General features: G+C 50.0%; 1 protein-coding gene across 6 annotated transcripts in view; it reads right to left on the reverse strand.

The window, feature by feature from the left end:
• Positions 1-216: 216 nt before the first annotated feature.
• Positions 217-26,148, reverse strand: part of CGNL1 (cingulin like 1) — a 47,393-nt gene continuing 21,461 nt past the window's right edge. For 5 of the 6 annotated variants that reach the window (XM_055002371.1, XM_055002369.1, XM_055002370.1 and 2 more), the window contains 12 exons: positions 25,720-25,932; positions 17,457-17,663; positions 16,512-16,616; positions 15,377-15,529; positions 13,661-13,831; positions 12,050-12,211; positions 10,871-10,960; positions 6,532-6,615; positions 5,200-5,324; positions 3,467-3,575; positions 2,289-2,452; positions 217-1,894 (listed from right to left, as the gene is read on the reverse strand). In XM_055002371.1, coding sequence (XP_054858346.1) covers positions 1,756-1,894; positions 2,289-2,452; positions 3,467-3,575; positions 5,200-5,324; positions 6,532-6,615; positions 10,871-10,960; positions 12,050-12,211; positions 13,661-13,831; positions 15,377-15,529; positions 16,512-16,616; positions 17,457-17,663; positions 25,720-25,932 — 1,722 coding nt within the window. In that variant the 3' untranslated portion in view covers positions 217-1,755. The remainder of the gene's footprint in view (positions 1,895-2,288; positions 2,453-3,466; positions 3,576-5,199; positions 5,325-6,531; positions 6,616-10,870; positions 10,961-12,049; positions 12,212-13,660; positions 13,832-15,376; positions 15,530-16,511; positions 16,617-17,456; positions 17,664-25,719; positions 25,933-26,148) is intronic. The other variant, XM_055002368.1, reaches the window with a different exon arrangement.

A 26,148-nucleotide genomic window follows, 5' to 3' on the forward strand; every position in this document is an offset into this window, starting at 1 on the left:
AGTCAGCTATGACTTGAGGGGAAGGATTTCATTTTTATATAGAAGAAGTTGCTGCTGGATTGTAGCGCAGCTCAGTTCTCCTCCCATCTCAGGGATGCTCCAAATCTGCTTCAGCTTGCCCTGCTAGGGCCACCTGTACGTAACGGGTGCCCTATTGCTTGGGAAAGAGGGCACACAGGAACCATTCCATGAGGCTCTGAAGTTGAAAAGAAAAGGTTTGACCAACTCAGTTTATTTCAAAATATCATGTCTTTACAGAATAGCATATCTGGAGGTAGCTGCAAAATTACTTGATCTTTTTCTAAATGGTTTAAAGAGTGGACACGATCCGTCAGTAAGTGATCCTGCTGGAGCTCTTGAGACGAGCAGAGATGCTCCTGTGCAGAAGGACTGGCGGGTTCTACCCAACCTTTTTGTTAAGGCAGGATGTGGAAGGAGATCTAAAAACTACAACTGGCTTGATAAATTAAAAGTCTGTATTATAAAATTTCAGAACAAAAAATACTTTAAAAAAAAGGTAGTTTCTACTGATTGTCATCACAAAAAAATTCCAGCTTCTTTTTCCGTTCTAAAAAAAGCTATCATGGGAGGGCACAGTCTGCACTCCAGAGACATTAGAGATCAATTCCCTGCTACTGGTGGTGGATCAGGATTGCAACTGCAGGAGACAGAGGAAGTAACTGAAAAGAGGGTTGCTTAGCAGGAGCTACGGGCAAAGAGCGAGAATTATGCGCATTTCAGAGATACAGTATTCTTTTTTATAAGGATTTCCCTAAAGCAGTTGTTAGTGATATAAGAAGGTTGACAGGTCCCTTATTCAGTTAATAATAATAATAAATTCACATCCATCGAGTAACCTTTTCTCAACTGGCCATTTTTACAAACTTCAGGAGACAAAAGAGGACCCTGATGCCAGTGACACCGGCTGTGCATCCAGGTGATCTTTGCCCAGGACTGCGCTGAAACGAAAGGCCTTGACATTCATGCTTGGAGAAAAGATCTCTTCCCTTCACGAAAACTGCACAAGATCACACCTCATACAATAGATACCAAGCTATGCTAGGGAAGGCAGGATTAGGGCATCCTTGTGCCCTCTAAAACCAGCGCTGACCTTCAGACTGATACTGTGTTCCTGTTGTTCTATAGAGAACTGAGAGCAAAACTTCTCTGACCCTCCCATTGGGTCACCCTGAAAGCTAAAAGACGACTTGCAAAACATACAGAATTACAAGAGGTTTCTGAAGATTTAAAAAATAGGTCTCCTACTCAGTACAGATTTCAGCCCTTTGCATGTGTTCTATAAAAATAGGAAGCTTTACAATAATGGCAGTAGAATGGTCCATAAAAGTGTCTACTTTAAAATATGTACATTCTGTACATGGTTTCCTCTACTTACAGTGATTAAATAATATCCTTCACTCTCAGGGTTTAGCTGTTGCTTGCCTTACTTGGCTTGGAGTGGCATAAAAAGAACACTCTTGCTCCGCAACAAGATTCTTCGGAGGAACTTGGCCTAAACATGTCAATATATCTACCAGGGTTGCAGGCCCTTGTAGCGCTTCTAGATGGTTTGGAAGGCACGTTCTTTTTGCTGGGGATATTTATTTCTGAAATATCTGTGAAAAGAGCACATTGTGGAGAGAGCGGTTAAATTCCCTCGGCACTATTATTCCTGCAGCCTTTGACTTCCGCATTTTCCGGTAATTAATTGATGGGTGTTTTGAGCTCTTTGAGAGTTATGGGATTGCTTCATTTTTAGCTTTTGACCTCAGCGTCCTTTAAGAATTTAAATCCTGAAGGTGCTTCGTAAAGGCTCTCCCCATCGGTGCTGAAATCGTCATCATCCTCGTCATCAAGTTCACTCAGCACTTTATTGGGAGGCTTCCTGTGCCTGCTAAAGCAACAACATGTAATAAACATATAAGCACGGTGTTACAGATTTACAATCTGCATATATGTTCTGCTATACAAAAAGCACACCAAACACATGGCCTGCTTCAGTGTTATTCTGTTTAAAAGCTGCCTGATCCAGGTGGTTCACTTCTGAACCTGCAAGCGACCCATTTGAACAAGAAAGAGGTGCAGCTGGCACCCCTGCAACTTCGCATGCAGCAGAAGCGCCAACGCACCAATATGGGCACTGCAGTTCTTGTGCAGCTCGGTGAACGCAGTCACAAGGACTGTGTAATATGTAAGGAGGCCCTCAGCTGGAGCATCTGTTTGGCCCCTAGGAATGCTGACTCGGAGAGGAGGGGACCGGTCACACAGAGCGATGGCAACCAGCTCACCTGAGCTCCTTTTTGATTGCTTTCAGCTGCCCTTGCAGCTGGTCGTTGAAGTCTACTTGCTCTTCCAGCTCCCTCTGAAGCTTCTTCTTAGTGCTCTCGAGCCTGTCGATTTCTTCTTCAGCTTCTTCCACTTGGCGTTTCATGGCTTTTAAGCGCAAACTCAGCTGTGAAATGAAAACAAGGGCCAATTAGACCGAGGGTAGAAAACAGTCTCTTAACTACTCAAGGCATAAAGCATGGAGCACCTTGACAGGGGCAATTGAGTAGTCATGGGCCACCTACATGTGGAGAAAGGCATAAATGTTGCCCGTTCTTCTCTAGCTGCTGTGAATCCGTATTTTGCAAACTAGCACCTACAGTTACCGAGAATCTTTCCTGCTGCAGCCACTCGTAACAGTCTGAAGCCCAAGAAAGCTCTCTCCTGGCCTCTGTACTTCCCACAGTGCGACCCAGAACAAGGGGAATGGATGGAGAGAAAGGCACATGGGAGATGGGAAATGGGTGGCCAGGAGGGTCACACATGGTTGGGAAACTGGCTGACCTCAGCTGATGGGATCCAAGTCATGTCCAAATACAGCTTAAGAGCACAGAAACTGCAGGCACAGTGCAGTCATGGAAGCAAGGCCCAACTCCTCCTGCCCTCCCCGTAAAGCATCCTCAGGACTTGGCCTACGGGAAGGGAGGGCTTGAACTTCACCCTGCCTTTTGCATTTCTCTTGGTTCCACCTCCACCCCTGTCCAGAGCTGCGTTTCCCTCACAAAACCAGAAAACAACTGCAGAGAAAAGCCAAGGAAGAGGGGGAAGTGACTGGGAGGGGTAGGCATTCCAGCCCCTTTGATTCCAGTGGTCCCATCCCAGAAAAGCACTTTTGCAAGGAGACGGTCCCAATGCACAGTTTGCCTCAGTCTCTGGTGGAAGAGCATAGTTCTTAAGGCTTTTTTTACAATACCAGCCTTTTTAAAATTAGATTTTACTCATCTGGACACAACCGTGCCTTCGCTGTTTCTACAAATATCAAAGAAAAGAACGCACAAAGTGGCATTTAGAACAGGAGAGAGCAGCAGACAAAGAATCTCAAAAAAGCAGAAGCCAAGTGCAGCACGAACTCCGGAAGCCCCTTCTAGGACAATTCTCGTTGAGCGTAGTGCCTTGCCAGTGCCCTGGTCCCCCTTTCCACCTGGTCCTTTTGGTCCGTCAGGGAGAGGTGCTCATCATCCGCTTGCATCACGAGTTCCTTCACCTTCCTTTCAAGCCTGCGGTTGCTGAGCTGGAGATTAGCCCGATCCCTAGAAAATCAGGGAGGGGGAAACACAGTCGTTTGCGACCAGGAAAATCAAATTATAGTAGAGACCGGCCCACAGCCCTCCGAAGGACTCTGCAGTTCACAAGCAACAGAAGACCAAGAGGGGGAAATCCCCCCCCCTTCTAAAGGCTTGTGAATAGATGGGACCTCACTGTGAGCCCAAAGACCCTACCCCTGAGCTTGGCCCCAAGCTCCACTTACTGCCACAGATACTGGTGTCCACTAGCCCGCGGCTGGGCTGCTTGGTCAGGCAAGCAGACCAGCCAACTGGCAGGTCAGCAGTGAGCGCCTCTCCTCCACTGCCTTCTGCTTTCTCCTCCCCTTCCCAGGCACCTCAGATATGGTTTCAGCAGCGTGTGAAATGCTGAGGTGCACCTTGTGCAATGGAGTTCCCAACACACTGGATGTTAAGAGGAATGCCACCCTGGCGACTGCACGTTTCTCAGGGTGCCCTGGGACACTGCTGGGAGGGGGGTGCCCTCCGTCTGCGTGTCTACTTTCTCATCTGCTGCCTGGCAAGGGGCATTCTTCTCTTGCAGGCAATAAAATCTGAGCCACAGAAAGAACATTTATTTAGAATCTTTCTATGCTGCCTCTCCAGAGAAAACAATTTAAGGTGCTTTGTAATGCTCACCATTGAATCTGAAGGTGGGCATGACTTGGGAGACCTGAGTTCAAATCCCCACACAGCCATGAATCTCACCGGGTGAGTTTGGGTCAGCCTGACCTACCTCCACAGGGTTGCTGGGAGGATAAAACAGAGGAGGGGAGAGCTACAAACACTGCTGTGAGATCCCTGGGGTAAGGGCAGGATAAAAGGAGACAGAATTTGGCAGCCTCTGTAATGTTCATGGAGAACACTTATCAGAACCTCTGATAGCTGTCACGTTATTTGGCATTAGAACTGGAGTACACGCTTATGTATGAAATCACTTCCTGGGGTGATAATTTCAGGTGGGAGCCATGTTGGTCAATGGCAGAACAGTAAGACTCGGGTCCTGAAGCACCTTTAAGACCAAACAGATTTCCAGGGCAGGGAGCTTTCAAGAGTCAGAGTTCTCTTTGTCAGACACCGATGGAGAGAGCTTTGACTCTCGAAGGTTCATACCTGGAAACTGAATTGTTCTTTAAGGTGCCACTGGACTCGAATCTTGCTCTTCCTTGGACGAGGAACTGTCTGCCTTCAGGGGAACCCCATCTCAGTATCTCTGCATGCATTACTGTCCTGGTATGCCTCCCCTGCAAGGAGGTCACGCCACTGCGCATCTGCAGTGGGAAGGATTGAAACCACCTTCACATCCCCCAGCAGTGAGTGTCACAATGACTCGGTGTGTACCGAAGGACTTGCTTCTATCTCCCCATCCATTTCACTGAGTGTCCCCCAAGCTGTAATATTTTTAGGAGGGGAGGAGATGCTCTCTCCCTACATTCTCCACACCATGCCTCATTTTATAAAGTACTCTAATATCTCCCAGCAACTGTACTCGGAGGGAATTGCAGGTATTGTTTATTTGTCACCAGAGTTGTGGGCGCTCAGCCTTCAGAAGAGAGTCCCTCAAAGCTGGCCAAAGCAGCCAGATGACCCAGGATCTCGTTGTTTCTTTTACCTCTCCTCATTCTCCAGCTGCTCTTCCAGCTCAACGATCCTGGCTTCCATTTGGACAAGCAGCCCTTCTTTACTGGACCTATAGAAGCCTTCAAGGTGAAGGATTCGACTTTTCAGATCTTTGTTCTGGAGTGAGAAAACGCAGAGGAGGTTGAACAGAGGAGGCTGTATGAACGGGGGTGGGGGGCGGCAGGGGGCAGACCAAGACATTCTGGTGCACAAGGCACAGCGTCCAAAGGACACCTCTGCCAACAGGGAGCGCAGCCCAGTGGGAAGGCTTGTTGTCCACGTCTCAGGCCCATCTGTCTCTCACTCTGCCACCTCTGGCAAGCAACCAAAAAAGTTGCCTTGTAACAACATCTCACCGGAACTAGCAGACAGAGCTACAGGAGAGGAGAAGGGCATTAGGGACGAGAGGTGGCCCAAATTTTATTTATTTAACAAGCTACCTTTTAACCTTCCAAGTCAGCCTGCACGGTCAAAGGAAAAAGCAATATTATAAATAATTAAAAATAACAACACGGTAACACAGCATACCAGCCATTAAACAATAAAGACTGATAGCAGCAGCAATCAAATGGCCTGACAGCTAGTAACCAAAAAGGCTGCCAGACTGGTTTCTCTGCAAGTGAGAGAAGGACCTCAGTAGTTTCCGTCAAATCACAGGAAGGCTCAGGCTGCAGAGCAAAAATACAAGTTTATCATCCGAAAAACTGGTAGCATGAGGAAAAAGAAGATGGTGCTTCTGAGCATGTATAGAATTGACTTTGCTTTACTGCTGCATAATTTCAGCTTTCCTGCATGCAGATGGAAAGTGGGAGAGGGAAGGATGCAGGCAGCCCGGAGCCCCAACTCATCTCTACTGAGACGATCGCACAAGTTATGAAGAGTTCAACAATTTGGGGAAACAAATTGCAAGAGATACAGAGTTGAGAGCTCCAACACAACCTTCTGAATTCCAAAACTCAAGTGTGACTTGGGGGGTGGGGGGAGGTGTTGGTGCAGATACCTAACTCGGGAAGAGTCAATCCTTTCAAGGAGGAAATGCACCACTGGATAATTGAGCTGCATGTCTGCCGCCAGATGGCACTCCGCTGCCACAGACAATGCCGGGCAACTCTCACCTTGGAAGCAGGACTGCCAGGGAACAAGCGGCCCCCTCCCCAGGAAGCCCTGCTCCTTAGTCCCGTGGGAACCCAGCCGCCACAGGAAGGCATCTCTGCACAGCCCAGAGCAGCACTGGTTCTGGTAATGACCTCACAGCCGTTGCGAGCACTGGAGCACTGGCGGCACTGGAGCTGGGTCCAGGCGCAGAAGAAGCTGCAGTTCTTACCTGCCTTTCCAGGGAAATCTTGTCGCACTCCAAGTCTTGCCTCACAGCCCTTTCCTGAAACAGTTCATTTCTCATTTGCTCTATCTGGGATGGATGAAAGAAGAAGGGCACAAATCACCAGACTGTTGCTCTCTGTGGCCTTCATGCTGGAACCTCTTGTTGGATAATCAGCGTTTCTCCAGTGTTTTCAGGGTTCAAGTGCGACACATACAAGATTGTGTAACCCTCACAACAATCCTGTAAAGCAGGTCTGTGTGACTGCAGCATTGCAGAGGGCTTGCGACAGAGCGTGGTATGCCTCAGGCCGCCTACTGACCTGCGGCAGAAGTCCACTCCAAGTATCCAATTCACGGCTCAGCCTCTTAGCCACCACAAGGCACCTGCTCTCGTCCCCCCCCCCCCCCCGTGCAACTCAATCTATTCTACAGCTCCGGAAAGGGGCTTAGCATGATATTACTGCCGTGTTCAGCAGGAGCTTCTAGTGCCACATAAAGGGATGATACTGCAGTGACCACAGCACAGAGCATTCACAGTATACATCAGAGGCAGAGAGGCAGGAAGGGGCCTGACTGTGGGTATGTCACTGAGGAAGATGCTCCCATGCATGTGGCTGCACACACAGGTTTTTCACAGAGCGTGGGAATATGGATAAGGAAGCCCTGGACTGACATACTGGAAAGGCCCAAGTTACTGGGTCATGCAGAAAATGCTGCTACAGTTACTTTGCGAGGCCCAGACAAAACAAAAGAACTTTCTGGAGGAAAAAGAGGTAACGAGAGACTAATTAAAGACGCCACTTTGAAATGGAGTGTGCTCGATTTAGCAGGTCACTCTGCAGTTCCAGACAAGGAGCCATTGTGTCTCCAGCGCTTTGAGGCTGTGCAAAAAATGGGTTGCGCTTGCCCAGTGTCAGGGCAGCACTCAAGTGCCTGCCAGGGGCGCAAAACGTTTCAGGACATAAGAGAGGGAAAGGGAAGGAGTGTTTGCAAGGACTCTCCACATCCCTAATGGGCAAAAAGTTTGGAAAAGTACTGCAAGGATCAGAGCCTCTTGAGGGAGCACGCTGGTGGTGCCCCCAGCCTTGGTAGGATTTACTTTGATCAATGCCATACAAGCAGACAACAAGCCAAGGCAAAACTTCTTCAAGCAGCTGGCATGGGTGGTATCAGGCCCCCAGGCAGCAGACACCAAAGCTGCATCTGAGTTCAACAAGCTGCCGCTAAGACTCCACTTTCCTGTCTGTTCCTTTCACATGAAGCAGAGGCCCGAGTCCACACCCCTGCAGGAGTTCCCAGTCAAAAGGACATCACAGCCCTTGGTTCTCGGCCCTTGGAAGCTCTGATGATTAGCAAGAGCTTGCTGCCCGTACAGAGAGTGCTCTGAAGCCATGGACCACCTGATATCACCAATGAAAGCAGCCCCCATTTCCTCTCTGTAGCCTTGGGATGCTTGCACACAGGACAAAATGCAAAGCCACCAACCGTTGCAAGACCCTCTTCTGAGTAAGGACCCCTGTCCCGCCCCCCCCCATCTGTGAGTTGGCATCCAAGCTGTGTAACTGTGGAGCTGTCAGTGAACACAGTCCCAATTATTTACCAGTCACTCCCATTGGCTAGTACTGCTTATTCCTGATTGGTGGCTGGAGATTAAACTATTTCTAGTTTCCAGCCTCAGGAGGGACTGCTATTTGGCCGCATCTTTCTGTCTGGGTCTTGGTATCTCTCCCCCCAACCCAGACACGTTTCTCCTCCTCATACACCCCCTTTTCAGCTCTAGCTCTGACTTAGTGGTGCTCTGGGCCTGTTTCAGGATGAGGGCCACTGCAGGGCTAGTCAAGGAAAAAGTCATTTGATTTCTGATCATCACATGGAGCCTGCTGCAGCCGCTGTTGCCCATCTCCCAGTGGGCCCCCACCTCACGCGCCTCACTAGTTCTTGAGCAAGGAAAAGGGGGGGGGAATGAAACCTCCCCCTGGCTGCTCCCCAAAGTGGCTGACTCAGCAGAAGGGCTCAGCTGCTCAATCACGAGAACTAATGGAAGTGCCGCTGCCACGCGGGCCACAAGGAAACCTCTTTCCACATTTTCATTTGCTGGCTCCACACACCTGCGCCAACAGAGGAGCAGGTGTGCACCGTCCGCTGGGACCGCTTTGCCAAAGGAAATGAATGACACTGTCGGGGCAACTTCATCCTTTGCTCATTTACTCAGCCGTAGCCATGGAAACAGCCTGCTCTCACAGCTCCCAGAAGCTGCTCTGAAATCAATGAATTCACATTTGGGGCTTTTTCAGTTTTGTGTTAGAAGCTGTGCACCAGGAGTGCGCCAAGCCAGCAGAAGATGGGAAACTACTTAACTTTTGGATGGGAACAAGAACTAATTTCTTCAAATTGATGGGGAACACAATTCAGCTGGAGGAACGGAAAAGGCCAGTGAAATCTGGCCTTGTGTGCAGCCAAGACATGCCAGACGTGCTTCTCAACAGTGATCTCCTTGCTTTGCCAGCTGTGAACTAGTTCCCAACCCCGGCCCTGCCTGAATTCTGGGGGCATCCCCTGGAGGGTCAGCTGCTGAAGCTGGGCCCAAACACCACTGGATTTGCAGCGGGCTCTACCTGTGAGGTTGCTGGTCAGACCCAGAGAGCAGAATCACCAGCCAATCAGCAATGTGAGTACAGTTACTAAGCACTGCTGCAGCCCTGCTTGGAGGGCCCTTGTTGCCGATCATGTGCTGGACACTGAGCTATCAGGCAATGTTTGTTTCAATCAAAATGGTGCTGCTCCTGAATCACTTGAAGTACTGCCTTCAGAGGAAAATTAACACCCCCCCACTGCCCACCAGAAATAGGCCCCCAGCGTGTCCTCTCTGTGACAGCTCCACAACGGGCCAGTCCAGGGAAATCTGGACCCCTGGGCTCTGCAGTGTGACCTGATGCTTTGCTCTCCAGGATCCGCCCCCCTCAAGCAGCACTCACAAGACTTTTCGCCTTCATCCCTTTGCTGCTGATTTTTCCTAAAGATCACTCTTCACTAGAATATGGCAGGAATGCAGCAGCAGGGAGAAAAGACGGCCCCTGAGCAGGTCGCCCCGCTTCAGAATAGGCCTCGTAGCTGTCCCTTTAGCATCAGGTTGATCTCCTGCCAGCTAGCTGGTAGCCCTGCTTAGCTCCTGGCCACCCGAAGCAGGAGTGGCTCACTTCTCCAGATCCCCCTTCTCTTAAAGACGTGGGAGGAGGATAAGCTTTCTTCTGGCCGGTTGGCAACGCCCATCCCCAGCATTTTCCGAAATAAATCCATTCTTATTCCTCATCTTACTAGGCGTGAGTGCTTGGCAGATCCTGAAATACACTTCTGTGAATTCATTCCTTGACCACCCTGATGTCAGGTTAGTATACGGCAATCCTTATAACTTTAAGGTGTCACTAGACTCCAATCTTGGAGTCGTGACTCAAGCCTGAAACCTGGTTTCTCAAGGAGCACCCGCTGCACCCCCACCTGAACTCCCAATTACACAATATGCAGTTGTGGCTCACCAAGTCGTTTGCACTTAATATTAAAATTACTGCATTGAGATCAAGAAGGCTGTGTCAGTTGAGGCCTCCAGCCTACAAATAGACTGCAGAACACAGAAGATGCCTTCCTAGAAAGAGGCTGTGACCCCAGGAGCAAGAGCATTTCTTGCCTTCAGAATCCCTGGGAAATAAAGAGAAAGGGGCACAAATGGAAGCAACGGCGACCTTGCAAATGCACAGTTAACGCTCGGAATTCACTGCCACAGGATGCAAAGATGGCTAACTCATGAGTGGCTTTTTAAAAGAATTAGCCAAATTCATGGAGGACAAGTCCCTCCAGCCCCTACTGGCTAGGTAGGTAACTGAAACCTTCTATCACTCAATACTAGAGGCAGGAGATAAACCAAAGACGGGGGGGGGGGGCCATCGCCGTAAGGCTCTGCCTGAGACCTGGAATGTCATGGCCAGTTAACAAGAGTCCATGCTGAGCGAGGCACACAAAGTCTGCCTCAAAGGACCTCAAAGGCATTTCACTGCACAGGGGAAGCCATGTCCAACTGAAAGCTAGAGCGTTGTCAGTAATCCTGATCTGTTAATGACAAACACACATTTGTTTGTCCAGAGGTGACAGATACAGAACTTTGCTGACCCAACACAAATCTTAAAATGAGCAGCTCTTCTCGCCTCTGCACGTCAAAAATGGACCAATTGGATCTGCTCAGAGGGGTGAATCTCTGTTAGAATGCAGCCAAGACTGACTTGGCCCCCTTTGAGAGAAAGGTGGGTAAGAACTACTACTATAACATAAAATAAAAACACATCGTCAAGTACCTGCTCTCTGCACCTGCTGATCCTCTCTGACAAGATGTCGGCATTATTCCTCTCTTCGTCCAGCTCCAGCTCCAACTGGGACATCTTGTCCTAAAAGGGGAGAGGCAAGAGGCGTTCGGTCCACTCGATCGTAACATGCAGCTACTGAGCTGCCCTTTGTGAGGCCGCTCAGAGTGAAATGGATCAGAGAGAGGAACCCAAATCTGACATCTCTGGAGGAATCTGTGTTTGAATGCAATCACAGAAAAAGCCTCTCAGAGGGTTAGCTCTGACTCTAATCTGGAGATCCTTTATGTGAAGAAGTAGGCAACTATTTTATTTATTTATTAAAATATCTACATCCAGCCTTTCCTTGTGGCTCAGGGCAGCATACAAGTCAAAATTAAAAAGTACAATTTAAGAGCACCAAAATAACCCCCAATACCCCTCCCCCAAATGTATTACTTAGAGCAATGCCCCCTCTGGGGCTGTTCCATGGATGCCCCATGGCTGGTACCCGCCCATCACTGGCAGCCCTCTTGCACTGAATGCTGCAGGCGGCCACATCACCACATCTGACAGTAGCCACAGGCTTCCACATGTCCCTTTCTGGAGAAGGGGAGGAGGGAAGGCCACCAGTTGCCTCCATGTGGCACATCCCTCCAGCGAAGCATTTGAGCAGGCCACAGGTGGGGCTGGGCAGAGGCACCTGAAACCCACACAGTCACTTGGGGCAGCTGCGCTGCAGGGGTCCCAGGGAAGCTGCCTGAGAGACAGGCTGATTCAAGAATTGCCTGTGCATTCTGCTCTACGCTCCGGTGCAAAGGCCCTTCAGTTCTCATTCACAAGGCTGGGAATCTGGGCCCTGTTCAGTAACTGCCAGACCTGAACTACACAAGAGTGTCAAATCAGTTCCTCTCTGAGCACATCTGAAGCCTCTCTGAGCACATCTGAAAGGAGGCAGCAACATAAGGGAAGGAGACAGAATGAAGCTGTATTGCTTGGGAGCAGAAACAGGACAACTCACAAGGAAAAGATGTCGCAAGCCTGCCTTCTCTCTCACTTTGGGAAATAACAAATGTGAAAAGGACCTACTAGCTGATGAAGCAAAGAAGCCTGAACGGCAGGACAGTCATCTCCACAGCTCTAAAGGTTAAAGGAAAAAGGGGGCAAAGCCTCACCCCGGAATTCATTGTCTACCTCCATTATCTTGCTCTGTCTTGCCCGATCCTCTTTCAAGTGGTTTTTGGCCTCCAGTTCATACTCCAAGGCTTTCACAGTCTGCTCCAGAAGCTGCATTTTTGTAGTAGCCTCATCTTGGGCTCTTTGGTGGTCCCGTAATTCCTCCTCCATAAAATGCACCTGAAACCAAGAAAATGTGGACTTTCAGCAGGGACCCAAGTCATTCCGTCTTCCGTACAGCTCCTAGCCCACTTCTGGATGGGGAGAATGAGAAGAGCAGGCAAAGAAAGAAAAATCCAACACAGGCACAGAGAGAGAGAGAGAGAGAGAGAGAGAGAGAGAGAGAGAGAGAGAGAGAGAGAGAGAGAGAGAGAGACTTATGTGGATATGTTCACACCGGGCCTCTGGCCATATCACTAAGGAAATGGCTTTAGACCAGGTCAGCAAGAGACAAGCTCACCCTCGTTCCAGAAACAAAGCTAAGCCTTCAGGAAGCAGGAACATGGGGGCAAGAGACAGGTGGAAAGCCTGAAGCAGACACACACACACACACAATTCTGTGGAAAGGCACCTAATTTGCAGACATGGCTGCCAAGAAGCTGAGTCAACTTTGTTTTAGCTGTCACCATAACTCTTGGTCCTTCTGGCCTGACTTCATGAGAGAGGGCCTCCCCGTGGAAGGCTGTCAGGTGGAGCCTTCCATTATTTTCTGGGTGGATCCCCAAACAGGAGCTGAGCTCAGCCAGTGCTGCAATGCACAGCAGGAGGAATGCAGGTGGGGAAGCGGGGAGTCATGCCCAGGGGGCCATGTTCACAGACAGAGCTCCAGAAGGGCATGCAGCATTTTGACATAGAACTATTCGGAGTTGCTTACCAACAAGATCCGGGTCCAGCAGCACCTTCAAGACCAACTAGATTTCCAAGATACGAGCTTTGGAGAGTCAGAGACCCCTTTATCATATCTTGGAAATATAGTTGGTCTTCTTACCTGATGCTTACAAACAAGCATGTCCACAAGCAGAAAACGTTTGGTCAATTCAGGGCAGTAATTTTGCAGCCACAAGATGGCAGCCTTCCAATCATGTGGGGGGGGGGGCGGTGTTCTCGCACAGAACACACATTCTGAATAACATGGCTTCCGAGGTGAGCAAGGCTTTAAATCAATTTTCCCAACTTCCTACACAGCTTGTTTCCGCGACCCAGTAGCTTGGGACAAAAGACCCCTTAAAGTCTGCCCGATCTTTTCATGGCTGATTACTGGAAGAGGCTGTAAGTGAGCAATGGAGCTTCTCTTGACATAGAGGCCCCAGCTCTATGACTTATTAAGGATCTTATTTATATCCTACATTTGCTTATGGCTCATTTTTTAATCTGAATCAGCTGTGTTCTTTTATTCTCTGTTAATCCTCCAAACTAATTCAAGCTTGTCCCCTTCTGACTCCCTCTCTCTTGCCCATGGGTGGCCCACATGGGCCATGGGCCAGGAATTACTCCGAAGGATCCAGCCCACAAGGGAATGTGGGGACTGGTCTCTCTCTCCCCGGCGCAAGTACAGCCTGGCAACCAGGAGCTGCTGTGTCCCCCAGAGTCTTATGCCAAGAGAGGGTCAATCCATTTCACAGCCATCACCTCCTCCTGCATTTTGAGGACAGTCAGGCGGGCCTTCTCCAGCTCCTGGTTCTTCTCTTTCAGCTGCCTTTGAGTCTCAGAAAGTTCCCTGCGATTCTTCTCCTTATATTCATCCAACTGCGTCTGCAGCTCAAGGGTTGATACTCGCGAGGCCTCCATGATTTCAGCCATCTAAAAAAAGGAACACAGGAATATAGGGGTGTGTTTGTGTGTGTTCAAAGAATTTGCCAGGCGTCCCTCTGGCCTCTCAGCTGGGAACGTGGCCTCTCCGAATCCTTTTAGCAAAATGCTGATATCCAAAGGAGGAGAGGCCTCCTGGAGTGGCCCTGGCCAGTCCTCTGGGTTCAGCTCCCATTGCCACACACTGGCAACTTCCACCTTGACCAAACCCCTTAGCCGTGAGCCTTGCAGGGGCAAAGGAGTGGAGATGAAGCAGCAGCAGCTCAGTCCGTGTGGGGGGGGGGGAGTTAATTTGGAGGGAGGGGACCCCCTATATGCAACCGACTTCTCTTGCTGCTGCTTGCTGTAATTTTCTTTCTTTGTTTTTATTTTCTTTGTAAAATTTTATTGAAGATTTTAATCTGCTTTGTATACATAATATTACTCTGGGAGCATATGGCAGGAAGTAAATTTAATTATAGATACTAACTAGTGCCTGGGTAATTACTGGGGTGGGCCCAGCCAGCCTCCGCCGGAAGAGCCACTTAAGATGCAGGGAGGATCCTGAGGTGGGAGGCAGGCGTCAGGCTTAGCTTGGCAGTGTGGGAGGGTAGGAGGTCTAAGCGCCAAGGGCTGGCTCCTGCCTGGGTTGCCAAATCCACACAGCTCAGCCTGCCGCAAACCTCGGGGAATTTCCACAGCTGCAAAAAAATCTGACTTTATGGGGAAATACTTCTTAATTTGAAGATTAAATCCCCCCAAATCTAACTATGAAGTGGACCCAACCACCCCCCAAGTAGCTTTCCTTCAGCCTAAGGGGCCTTCCTCCAAATTAAACCTGAGCGGGGGGTGGGGGGGAAGGCTTCAAACCTCAGCTGAAAGGAAAGAGGGGAATGAATATTTCAAGAAATAAAAAAACAAACTCTGCTCATTGGAGTGGCAGGATACGATTAGGATCCTTGCCAGTATCTGCAAATAGGTAAATGGCACAAAACAGCAAACAAACAAAATCCTGGTTTTATAGCTTCAAATTGTGGAAAGGAGGCAGCAGATGAGAAGGGGGGGGTGGCGGGGGTGGCGGGGGGAGTTAAGCCAGCAACTGGGGGAGGGGAGAGAGAAGAAAATGAAATTCCCCCTGGACACCTTAGGATTCCTTATGGCTGCTTGAAAGCCAAAAGGTCCTAGAAATGCTTTTTAAAAAGCTATCAATAAAAGAATTATGCTAAGAAGAACGGGCAAGACCCGTGGTCTGGAATGGAGGGTTAGAGGTCTGACTATCCCCTACGTTCAGCTCTTGCTCTGCAACGCGCAACTTCCTGGGGAGGCCTTTGTGAGGGTGTCCCCTCCCGCTGTCCCCTCCCGCTGTCTTTGGGATCCTGCCTCGGCCCCAACACCAGCTATGAAAACTCCTATTGATCATCCCCCTTTGTGTCACAGACCAGACACAAAGTTCACATTTCGCTGGGCACTTGTAGCTCCTCCACCTGAAAAAGCACCTTGGGGGGTGGGTGGGTGGAGGGCTTGCATGTGCTCCTCCTCCTGCTGGCTCTTACTGACCTCCTTGTGTAGCTTCTCAATGGTCTGGTCCAGCTGCCAGCGCTCCTTCTCTAAGTCACTCTTCATCCTCTTCAACTGATCCTTCTGGTTAGCCTCCTCTTTCAGCTGGTCAGTTAACCGCTGCTGCTTCTGGCTCAGCTGATTGATGCTTCTCTGCAGTTGGGAGGGAAAAGCCACGGCATGGAACTCGGAACGAGGGATACTGAAGTTTTTCCTCCCCGGAGCAGGAATGACAACGGACAGGGAATCCAGGCGGAAGAGAATGGCCCACCGGAGAAGGGAAGTTTCTCAGGGCAGAGGCCTGCCTCTGCTCCTACTCCTGTGTAAAGTGCCATGTACATTCATAGCCTTTGGTCAGAATGACAAGCAAGCAGAATAGAACTGTTCGTATTATGCAATCACTAAACTGGATGACTGTGCAAACTGCAAGCCCAAATGGACACTGGGCCCCCCAAATAACATAACATTTGATTTATATACTGCCCTTCAGGACAACTTTAACACCCACTCAAAGCGGTTTACAAAGTATGTCATTATCCCCACAACAATAATCACCCTGTGAGGTGGGTGGGGCTGAGAGAGCTCTGAGAGAGCTGTGACTGACCCAAGGTCACCCAGCTGGCTTCAAGCGGAGGAGTGGGGAATCAAACCTGGCCCTCCAGAATAGAGTCCCGCGCTCTTAACCACTACACCAAACTGGCTTTACTTTGCATGCTTCTTTCTGATTTTGACGTTCCCGAAACAGGTTTTATTCTCCAAGTGTGGCATCAGAGCAAGATGGCCACAGAAAGGAAGGTGGCACTGAGGGGCCTATGGGCACATCTGAGGAAGGGGCCTGGCTTTACACATGGCAATGAAAACCCACCTGTAGCTCCAGGGCAAGGGGTACTTCCTTCTCCAACTCCAAAAAGCCCCTTGGATCTTATCCATATCTCTGTGTGTAAAACGTCCAGGCTTGCTTTCCTCTACAGCTTAAAGAGAAGCTATGGAGGCCACCCCCAACCCAATCCAAAAACACCACCTCCCCCGTGGTTGCCATTTAGCAACAGGCCATGTGCAGAGATTCCATCGCAGGCTCTTTGGAGAAGGAAGGCTTCCCTGCAGGGGTCACAGTCAAGACGTTCTCTCTCTTTACCTGTGCCTCCTCCAGCTGAGCCTCCAAAGAGCTCCCGGCTGATGCCAACTCCCGGCCCTCCTCTTTGGCGTGTGCCAGGGCATCCTCCAAGTGCAGCCTGTCGTTCTGCCATCAGAAAACAGAGTTACGCCTGGTCACATCTTCATCCCGCCCTTCCCCAAGGAGTGCAGGGCAGAGTACACCATGACCCTCTCCTCCATTTTAGCACAAAGCTTAAGTGGGGATTTAAACATCCCCCCCAGTCCAAATCTAACCCACTAATCACTGCACCACCTTGGCTCTCTAGTTACGCTGGAAAAGGATTTGGCAGCTCTCTCCTCATCTGGCTTCACAAAAATTTATTTCCATAAATGGAAATAAACGGCATCCCACCAGGGGACAGCCTTTCTTTTCAAGCCACCTTCTGCCTTGGAACTTCCGGGGCAGAAATACTTCTGCCTCTACCTAAGCCTTGGGTGAGACCATCTCTGTTGCTAAAGACATATTGTTAATTACTTATGCTTTACTCCACAAAAGTTTCATCTACGTATTTCAACTTTATGCTACTTTTCAAATTTACAGTTACCATACCCTTTTGTATTGTTCTTCAGCTGTTGACCGTACTGTATTTTTGCTGTGAATGGCCAAGCGGTTGATTATATTGTATTCGCTTGTAGTATGTAATCTGCCTTGGATCTCAGTTAGAAAGGTGGACTTCAAATAAACAACAGCAGCAAAGTACTGCCTGGGTCATCTCATATCCCCAGTCATCTTCCCACAAGCAGCAGCTATGGGCCCTCCTTTCCTGCAGCGTGCCCCTATTCTCTGGGACCTTCCCCCTTACAGAGTTCCTGGGTCGGGTGGGCAAGGCCCATCCTTGCTTCCCCATCCGTCTTTCCTTCCCCTTGTTCAGCTGGGCCTGAGAGCAGCAAAAGGCTGGGGCAAGAGGCCTGCTTTGGAGCTGACCTCGCCTCTCGCTATTCTGGCCTCCAGAAGAGCCGCTTCCCCTCTCAGGCTCTCATTCTCTTGCTGGCGTTCCTTCCTTTGGGTCTCCACCTCTGCGAGTGTTTCCTGCAGTTGCCAGTTCTGGTCCGCCAGCTCCTTCGCCCGCTCCTCTGCACTTCTCTGCATCTCCTCTGCACATGCTTTGGTGCAAGACAGGGCCTCAGCTCTCTAGGGAGGGAACACAACTCATCCATCAGTGCTCAGAAGTGCCAAGACCACGAGATTTTGACAGGGGATGCAGGCTCAGTCAACTGGGGACCCTAAATGGTGCATTCCAGCACGTACACCCTTGCATAAGTGACTCTGGCAAGCCTCAAAAGACAAGTGACATCGAGACACAGCTGTTGTCTACCTTAAGGCACGGCACAGGCACCAAACGCTGAGTCAGACGTAGCCTTTCCTTAACACAGGAGAGATTCCTGTGTGGCTTTTGATTTAAAGTGGTGGGGGTGAGGGAAACAGCCCTCACCAACTGCTAGAGGGACGGCTTCCTTTTCTGGAAAACACGGACAAATGTGAATATTGGCCAGCTGAGCGGCAGAGAAAGCATCACGGCCATTAGCGAGGAGGGACAAGTTGCCCCTCACCAGAGGGACAAAAATCAGTTTTAAACAAATGAATATTTAAAATTTCATTTTAAACTTTTTTTTAAAGTTGCCTTAGAGTGAATCAGACCATCGGTCCACGTGGCCTTCCTGGGCAGTGAAGAACTCCTTCGGGGCCTCAACCAACACGGCTGGCTGAGGGGAGTCAAAGGATGCATCACTGTTTAGGAAGTACATGGTGGGGAAGAGGAGTGAAATCAGTGACGTAACATCAGCCTTTTCCCCCTGGTGATTTTCTTGTAATGAGATTTTAACAACCTCCTTTAGGAAGCTCCAAGTAATGGAGATAGTCCCTCTGTTTTATCCTCACAACAGCCCTGTGAGTCAGGCTAAGCTGACACAGAATGACTGACCCAAAGTCCCCAGTTAACTTCATGGCTGAATAGGGACCTGGACCGCGTCTCCCTTGTGCCAGCCCAGCACGGACTGCAAAACCACAAGGTTGGCCTCACTGACTTACGAAGATCTCCTTGACTGAAAACCAGCCCATCCCGCGAAGCAATCCTTCTCCAGGAGCTGGGAGGCAATTTCATTCTCCCAGGCGGTTGCTGGCAGCAGCTTCTCCACCTGCCCGCCAGGACTTTGTTGATGCTTTTGATTAACATATGGGAGCGGGGTCAACAGATGGCTAAGAGGCGTCCGAGAGCCTTCAAATGGGATTTGATTATAATGTTTGAGGACCTTCTTAAGTAACTGATGAAGGGAGCTCCAGCTCTTGAAAGCTTACATCCTGAAAATCTTATTGGTCTCTAAAGTGCCTGGACTCACATCTAGCTCTTCTACTGTAACACGGCTACCCACCTGAAACTCAGTGCCTTCCTGGCACTGCCATGGCTGTGAGAGATCCCCTACTCAGCCACAGGAAGGGCCACAAAGCAGAAACTCAGGCCAGGAATCAAGCCATCCAACTATTGTTTTTTTTTAACCTGTGCCTCTGGCTTCTCATTCAAACTCGCCACAAGGATGAAGCAGCAGCTCCCCACCATGTGTGACAGCATCAGGTCACCAACTGGTCCGGCCTAAGAGCTGGTGTCGTGACGCTCTGCCCTGTGGTTGCGACAGAGTTCCTGCCTTCAAGTTGCAAAAGGGATGTTTCCGAGAAGAAAGCCAAGGTGGCTCGTGCCAAAACCTGGTGGGTTAGGAACAAAGGGGGTACTGCCCCAGACACAGGCAAGCAGCGCCAAGGAGCAAAATGCCTGAGCGGCATTCATACTGTGAGTGAAGCTCAAGAAACTGGCAATTCATTCTCAGGCCTGAGGTGGAAGGTTCAAGAGAAGCCTTACTGTGTAGAGACACGGATCAAAGGAGAAAGTCCAGTGCTTTGACCAATCCATCCCTTTCCTGATCACAGGAAGGCAGGGACAGGTACTAAGAACATCGGCCAGATCTGTGTTTGTCTACCAGCACGTCCTGTCCAAATGTTTAACATTCAGTGGGTCAAAATAGAGCTGAAGAGCAGCCAAGCACTCTGTCCCAAAAGACCTCCGCACAAAACTGAGCCCATTTGGATGGAAATGGCTCCGGGCTGGTCCCTCTATTAACTGCAACACCAGCCTCTCCATCCCAATTAACCTGAATTAGTCTGCCCCTTTCAGCCCTTTCTGAGCGTATCTCCTGCCAGAGAAGGGAACAAAAGTTTTGGGTATTCTTTAACCAAAGCTACATCAAGAAAACAGCTCTGAGAATTCTCTCCTCCAACATTATTTAGAATCACATGGCTGAGAGGGGGGAGGGCCTTGGCATGTGAGCCAGAGCTGCGCCAGCTCTTAATCACCAGCCCCTGCAGGTCACCAACGACCTTGGCAGCGACACAAAGGGTGGACTAGCACCCCCCCCCCCAATGCCCTTTCACAGGCTCTCCGGGCATGAAAGTGCAAAATACTTTTGCATCTACCTGAGCGTGGAATTCCTCCCCCTTCACACACATCCCAGCAAAAATTCTTTTGAAGAAAATCCAATTCTATACATAATCTGAAGCTTACAGAGATGAAGTTCAGAGCTGAAAATTAAATTGCCAACTGTTTTACTCACATTTTTTGCAAGACACACACAATCAACCACTCCTTAATGATCTCTCTGAATTCTTTTTCAAAGATTCTGGGTTTTAAAAAAAGGGAATCCAAACAGATGGTTCCTTATGTACGAAAAACTCAACCCATCCCAAATCATCAGTCAGGGCCCGCTCATCATCTTTGAACATCACTGGAAATACTCTGGAATGCGTGATTTTGACTTAAAATATTCACAAGATTCAACTCCCACATCCAAGTTCTCCATTGCAGCAACCATTGTCATCACTTCTACACAGCACCCAGAAGATTGCTTGAGGCAAATTCATCCAGTTTTCTAAATTAATAGTTTAAACCAATACAATACGTTATTTTTAAAAACCTGACACTTTAAAATAGGGACTCCTGCACAGCAGGGAATAGGGGAGGGGAGCAGTTGATGGTTTCCCTGAGAGATTCTGATCACTGGAGCCTTAGGAAAGCAGATCTGAGCAGGGGACAGACATATGGGCCTGAGGGGGGCAGGGGGAAGAGTGCTGGAAATTCCCATGTCCTGTATGATACAGAGACCTAGATCTCCCTGGAGCACGGCACAACCATTTCCTAGCCAGCTGGGATTAGTTATGGCAGGAATGATGCAGGCCCACGATGCACACCACGCCGTGGTCTGTAGCACAGCCACATTGTGCTTTTTCAGGATGCCTCAATGCCAGCTGCAGGGTATTTAAACAAGGCCTGGTGCTGGAACTGAGAGCAGCTCTTCCAAGAGTTAATGTGCGATTCCTTGCGTCAACACCTACTGCAGAATACAAGTAACAGAACTGGCTGGGCGAGATTCCTTCTGTACAAAGACTGGCATTACCTGCTTGTGCTCTCTCGCTCTCTTCAGATATGCTCAAAGTGTCCAAAGAAGCAAGCAAAGCCCTGAAGGGTCAGCCTGCTAGGCCTGGAACTTCACTGGTTCCATTCTCAGTAAAATCCCGAGCCCAAGTTGCTCGAGGAGGAGCAGGAGGGGAGGACAGCAGCCTGGCTGGACATCACTTGTGCAGCTCACAAAGCATGCTTACCTGCCCTCAAGTCACGGAAGGGGAGTCAACGGCAGAGCCGGACTGACCATACAAGAAAGCAGAGGGGCTACTTGGGGAAGTGATATTTGTAGGGGCGCTGATGGAGCAGTGCAGTCCTGGGCTGCATCCCAGTATGCAGTGAATTCTGACATGGCAGCCTGGAGCACTCGTTCCCAGTCGCACAGTGCAGTCCCTTGTCTCTGGAGACTTAAACTAGAGATTTCTTGTCTTTTGCTACAAGGCATTGTATGTGAATTTCCCCCACCTCTGGTGCTTCAGCTCTTGCTTCTACAGTCTGAGTAAAATGCAACGCCCGTGAAGTGAAGGTGCTTGCATGTAGGTCTCTGCACATGCCCAGCATCTCACTGGCTCTGGGCTGCTGCACATGCAGACTGGCTTCCCAGGACATGGAGCTGCTTTGCATGGGTTGCAGCCGAGTTTTGCTGAGCTGCTGTGGGCATGCAACGTCCCTAGGAGAGTGCTTTTGCATCGCCAGCACCACGCTGAAATTACTATCTCCTCTTGAAGTGTCATCTCAAAAGTAGCTGCTTCTGAGCAGACATTTCCAGCGTGCCAGTTCCGGTCTGCTACAGCAATGCAGCTTGGCTGAACACTACATCGAGCTAAACTTTACCAGCCGGTTGTGATCCCTTTGTGACGGCTGCCAAGTTTCAAGTGAACTCTTCATTTCCTCACAGGCCGGTACAGGCTGGACGAGCCCAGAGGCACCGAGCAGTTTGTTCTCTGCGACTTTGTTGATGAAGGTTCTGAACAGACTTAATGTGGGATGAGAAATAAGCTGGTTATTGTAACTGGATATAAGAATGTCACTGTCTGGACAGCTGACGCCCAAACAAGCCTTTCCTGCACTCAGGAAAACAAGACAAGCGCCGGTCAAGCCAGAGGGGACAACTGAGGAGGAGGAGGAGCAGCAGCGGCTATTGGGGGGTTCAGCCCAGAGAAGCTGTCAGGTTGTTCATTGCAGCAAACGCAGGAGTCTTCAGGTGCCCCTGCACTGCCACGGCCTTCCCTTTCATGGGCCACAGCCTGTTTCCTATGGAGGGGTGGGGCTTGTCCCCCTGGCACCTCAGCACAGTGAAAGGTGGCTTCTCTGGGCAGGCATTTCCTTGGCTGCTTTTATCTTTGTAAACAGCAGAAGCAAAGTTCATGCAGCCACAGCTCACCTGAGCCCCTCTTTGTTCCTCTCAAGCCCCCTCCCATCTGTCATGCGGCTCCTATCACCAGCGGAGCCAGTCTGAATTTGGCCTTCAGCTGCTGAGGTCCGGGGAGGGGGAGGCTACGTGCTGCGCTCACTCGGGAGCAGAGTGCTGTATGCTTGGCCTACTTGGCAAAAGGTGTGCCAATCGCAGGCGGTGGGGGCTGAGTAATTCACAGGAGCTCGGGCACTGTATCGCTCCCTATTAGGGTGCAGCTGAAGGCCAGGCGGCTCTACTGCATCGTCCAGGCTGCCTCGGATCAAACTCTGCAAGAGCAGCCCGTTCTGAGCCGAAGTGGCCCAGGAAGCACACAGCTTGGGTGTCACTTCAAGTTAATGTGCTTAGGAGGGCAGTGAAGACTGCCATGTGTGAACGGGTGACATCAAATATCAAGATGGAACTTGAAAGGCATCCTGGGTCAGGTCTCCTGGCCCAGTACACTCTGTTCACACATTCAGCTGTGAGTCACCAAGGGCTGAGCAACCAGGGGAGGGGGAAAAATCACAGAAGGCACGCACATGTGAACCAGATTTAAGTGAGCTGAGGGGAGGCAATACAATAAGGAGGGTCCACTTGTGAAAGCACCACAGAAAGGGACGGCAGCTGGGGAGTCAGTGTAGAAGTAGTCCACTGTAAACAAATTCTGCTACTGAAATCCATCACCATGGAACGGAGGGCTGGTTCATTTGTAGCACTCGCATATCACCGACATTTCAACTGTAGCTGTGACTGGCAATTGCATGTACGAAATAGTAAAGAGTCCAGTAGCACTTTTAAGACTGACCAACTTTATTGTAGCATAAGCTTTTAAGAACCACAGCTCTCTTTTTCAGATGCATCTGATGAAGAGAGCTGTGGTTCTCGAAAGCTTATGCTACAATAAAGTTGGTTAGTCTTAAAGGTGCTACTGGAATCCACTATTTTGCTACTACAGACTAACATGGCTAACTCCTCTGGATCTAAGATGCATGTACGAACAGACTCCACCAAAGAGTCTTGCCTCTTAGGTGAGATCAAAGTACTTTCAACTGAGGTAGAATCTGTGATTGGTGCAGACACCATCAAGTGATGAACATCCAGGTGGGAACAAACATGCAGAGTTCGAATGAAAATGGACTCGATTGCATTATGCTCAATTAGTAACTGAGCAGAAAGCTGCATTGTACTCTGCATATACTGCTGTGCTAAACAAAGAGGTCCATTTTCCAGTGTGCACAGGAACCAGCACCGCACACCTACGTGGACAAGAGAAGCAGGCGCTGAGAAAGGGATTAACTTCTCAACAAGCGGTTATTTCGGTGCCAGGCGATCCTCTTAGCCACTCGTTTGCCTGGCTCTGCAATGCTGCCAAGGTCAAAAGAATCAAGTAGAATATTAACTAGCATCCCTAGAGTTGCCCAAGCCTCATGGGACAGGCTGAGTTCCTACTGCCATGACCCCAACCTGTGGACTTGTTAGGCTTTACACAACAAACAAGAGCTTCCATCCCACCGAAGTGAGCTGTTGTCACAGGGAAGCACTGGGCTTGCTTCCTTACTGTAACAAGAAAAACTAGACTGGGTGGGGGAAGAGGACCTTGTTGTGGCAGGGTCAAAACTACAAAAAAACAAAGATTTGGGTGCCTAAAGCAGAGTGTCCAAACAAAGCCCTTCCCATCAGTCACCTAGCACAGACGCCCGACCCGGCAGTGGGAAGTTCTCCTGCACTGAACCCAAAGGGAGAGGCAAAAGCCCCCAGGGGGAACTGCTCCAAAGCCCAGATCTGTTTTTCTCCCAAGGGCAGCACTCAATCTTGGCACTACACAGGGAAAACCATGGCATTTTCTGTTCTCCATGATGTTGCTAACAACTGGTGCCCCACCACTGCCACATAAGGATAAGGAGAGATTAAAAGAGAATTGTGAATGGAGATTGCAGCTAAAATGGATAGAAGCAATACAAAAGGTGAAGACTGAACATGTTGATAATCCTACGCAGTTTAATAATATCCTGAATGATCCGAACGGTGTGAGCAAAAGGGTGAGCATGGGTGGTTTTTAGAAGGTGCCTTAAAGAAAAGGGCAGCCATATGGGATGCAGATAAAGCTGTCCTGGGGTGGGGTGGGGGCTGCATGCCGTCTCTCCATTCGCAAGGGGCCCATATTGAACATTGTTAGAAAAATAATATGTCTTTCTCAACTGGCTGATTCCAGTCAAGCAGAGAGGTGAGCATCGGGGTACAGCATACAAAACAGACAGGGAAATCCCTTTCCTTCCAACAGCACCCTTCCCCTTGATCTGCTGCAGGTCGACTTCAAGTCCAGCTGCAACCCAAAGGAGTCTTGTTTGGTTGTGACATTAGGCAGGATAAGCCTTGAGGATGACCCTTTGCTCAGAGGATGACCCTTTGCTCTCTAAGTGCAGGAATTCCTACACACTGTAGCTGGAGGAGCCCCAAGAGCTGCTATTTGCCAGTCCTGGACCTCCTTGGCTTTACTGGGGGGCTCCAAGTTATTCCCATTTCCTGGAATCACTTTAGGTCAGGGAAGATGGAGGTGTCTGACCCGTGCCAAGACAAGCCCCCAGTGCCAAGAGAGGTGGGAGCAAATTCAGACCCCTAAGACCCCCACCCCCACCCCTTAAGGCCAGTCCTGCTGGGAAACGAAGAGTGGGTGTTGGTAACTGCCCCCTTCAGACCCAGCTGGCATCTTTCCCCCCAGACTGTATCATTGTTGCTTCAAACAAGCCCCTCTTTCATTCCTCCTCATTTGTAATTGCAGCTCCATAAACGAAAAACAGTCAATTACAGAACGCCTTTGAAAGACAGTTCAGGGGGTTGAATTTGAGCCGCGCCGTCGATTCCCAAGTCATAAACAAACTGTTTTGCCAGTGCTTGTGCTGCCTCTCTACAAGTCCCCCCCCACGCCCCCCCCCCCAATCTGGTGGTTTTAGTTTGAATAAGGCAGATGGGTATGAAGTGTGCAGTACCCCTCCTATGAGAATCAGCACTGGAGGGGGGAGGCAGTCCAGCCCAACAAACAACAGGCTGAAAGACGTGCTGGCAACTCAACAGACACACGTCAAGACCCACAGCACGAGTAGCACAACTACACATGAGACGCAGAGAAAGCAAGACTCGGGGCTGGGCCTCAGCGCACGGGAAGGGGAATGGCACGCAAGGCCCTTGGCCGCTGCCCGTGAGGAGGCAAGAGTCACACAGTGCTGAGAAGGAGCGGAAGGAAGAGAAGGCAGTTTCTGGCCATGAGTTACGGACTGGCACCCGTGGTTCCCTCCTGCCCCACCTCAGCGCCACTGGGCTTCAGCTGCCAGCACAGGGACTGCACTGACCTCCACTGCTTCTGCCAAGTTCTGCCTCAGGGCCTGCAGCTCTCCCTCCTGCTGCTCTCTGAGCTTGTCCATCTCCTGATCGTGAGTGGAGACTTCTTCCTTCAGGGCCCCCTTCAAGGCTGTCAGCTCCCGCTCGCGCTTCCTCAGGACCTCTTCCTGCTGCTCCTTAGCCATCAGGACGGCTTCAAGATGCTCCTTCAGTTGCATCAGCTCCTAGGCCCACCGGGGACAGAGACAAAATGGTGGCAGCATTCAGTGGCGAGAGCCCTTCAGAAAGCATTTCTAGACCCCCGGCTCTGGGTGAGCCACCTTGGACTGTCCACGCCGAGACCTTGGAGCCCTCTTGAGGCACATCAGCCCTGGCGACTGGCAAGCAAGCTCCCGATAGGCAGCTGCCTTCTGCCTTTCCACACCCGTGCCGGCCGCGCA

The sequence above is a fragment of the Eublepharis macularius genome, chromosome 18 (assembly GCF_028583425.1).
Source record: "Eublepharis macularius isolate TG4126 chromosome 18, MPM_Emac_v1.0, whole genome shotgun sequence".
Lineage (NCBI taxonomy): Eukaryota > Metazoa > Chordata > Lepidosauria > Squamata > Eublepharidae > Eublepharis > Eublepharis macularius.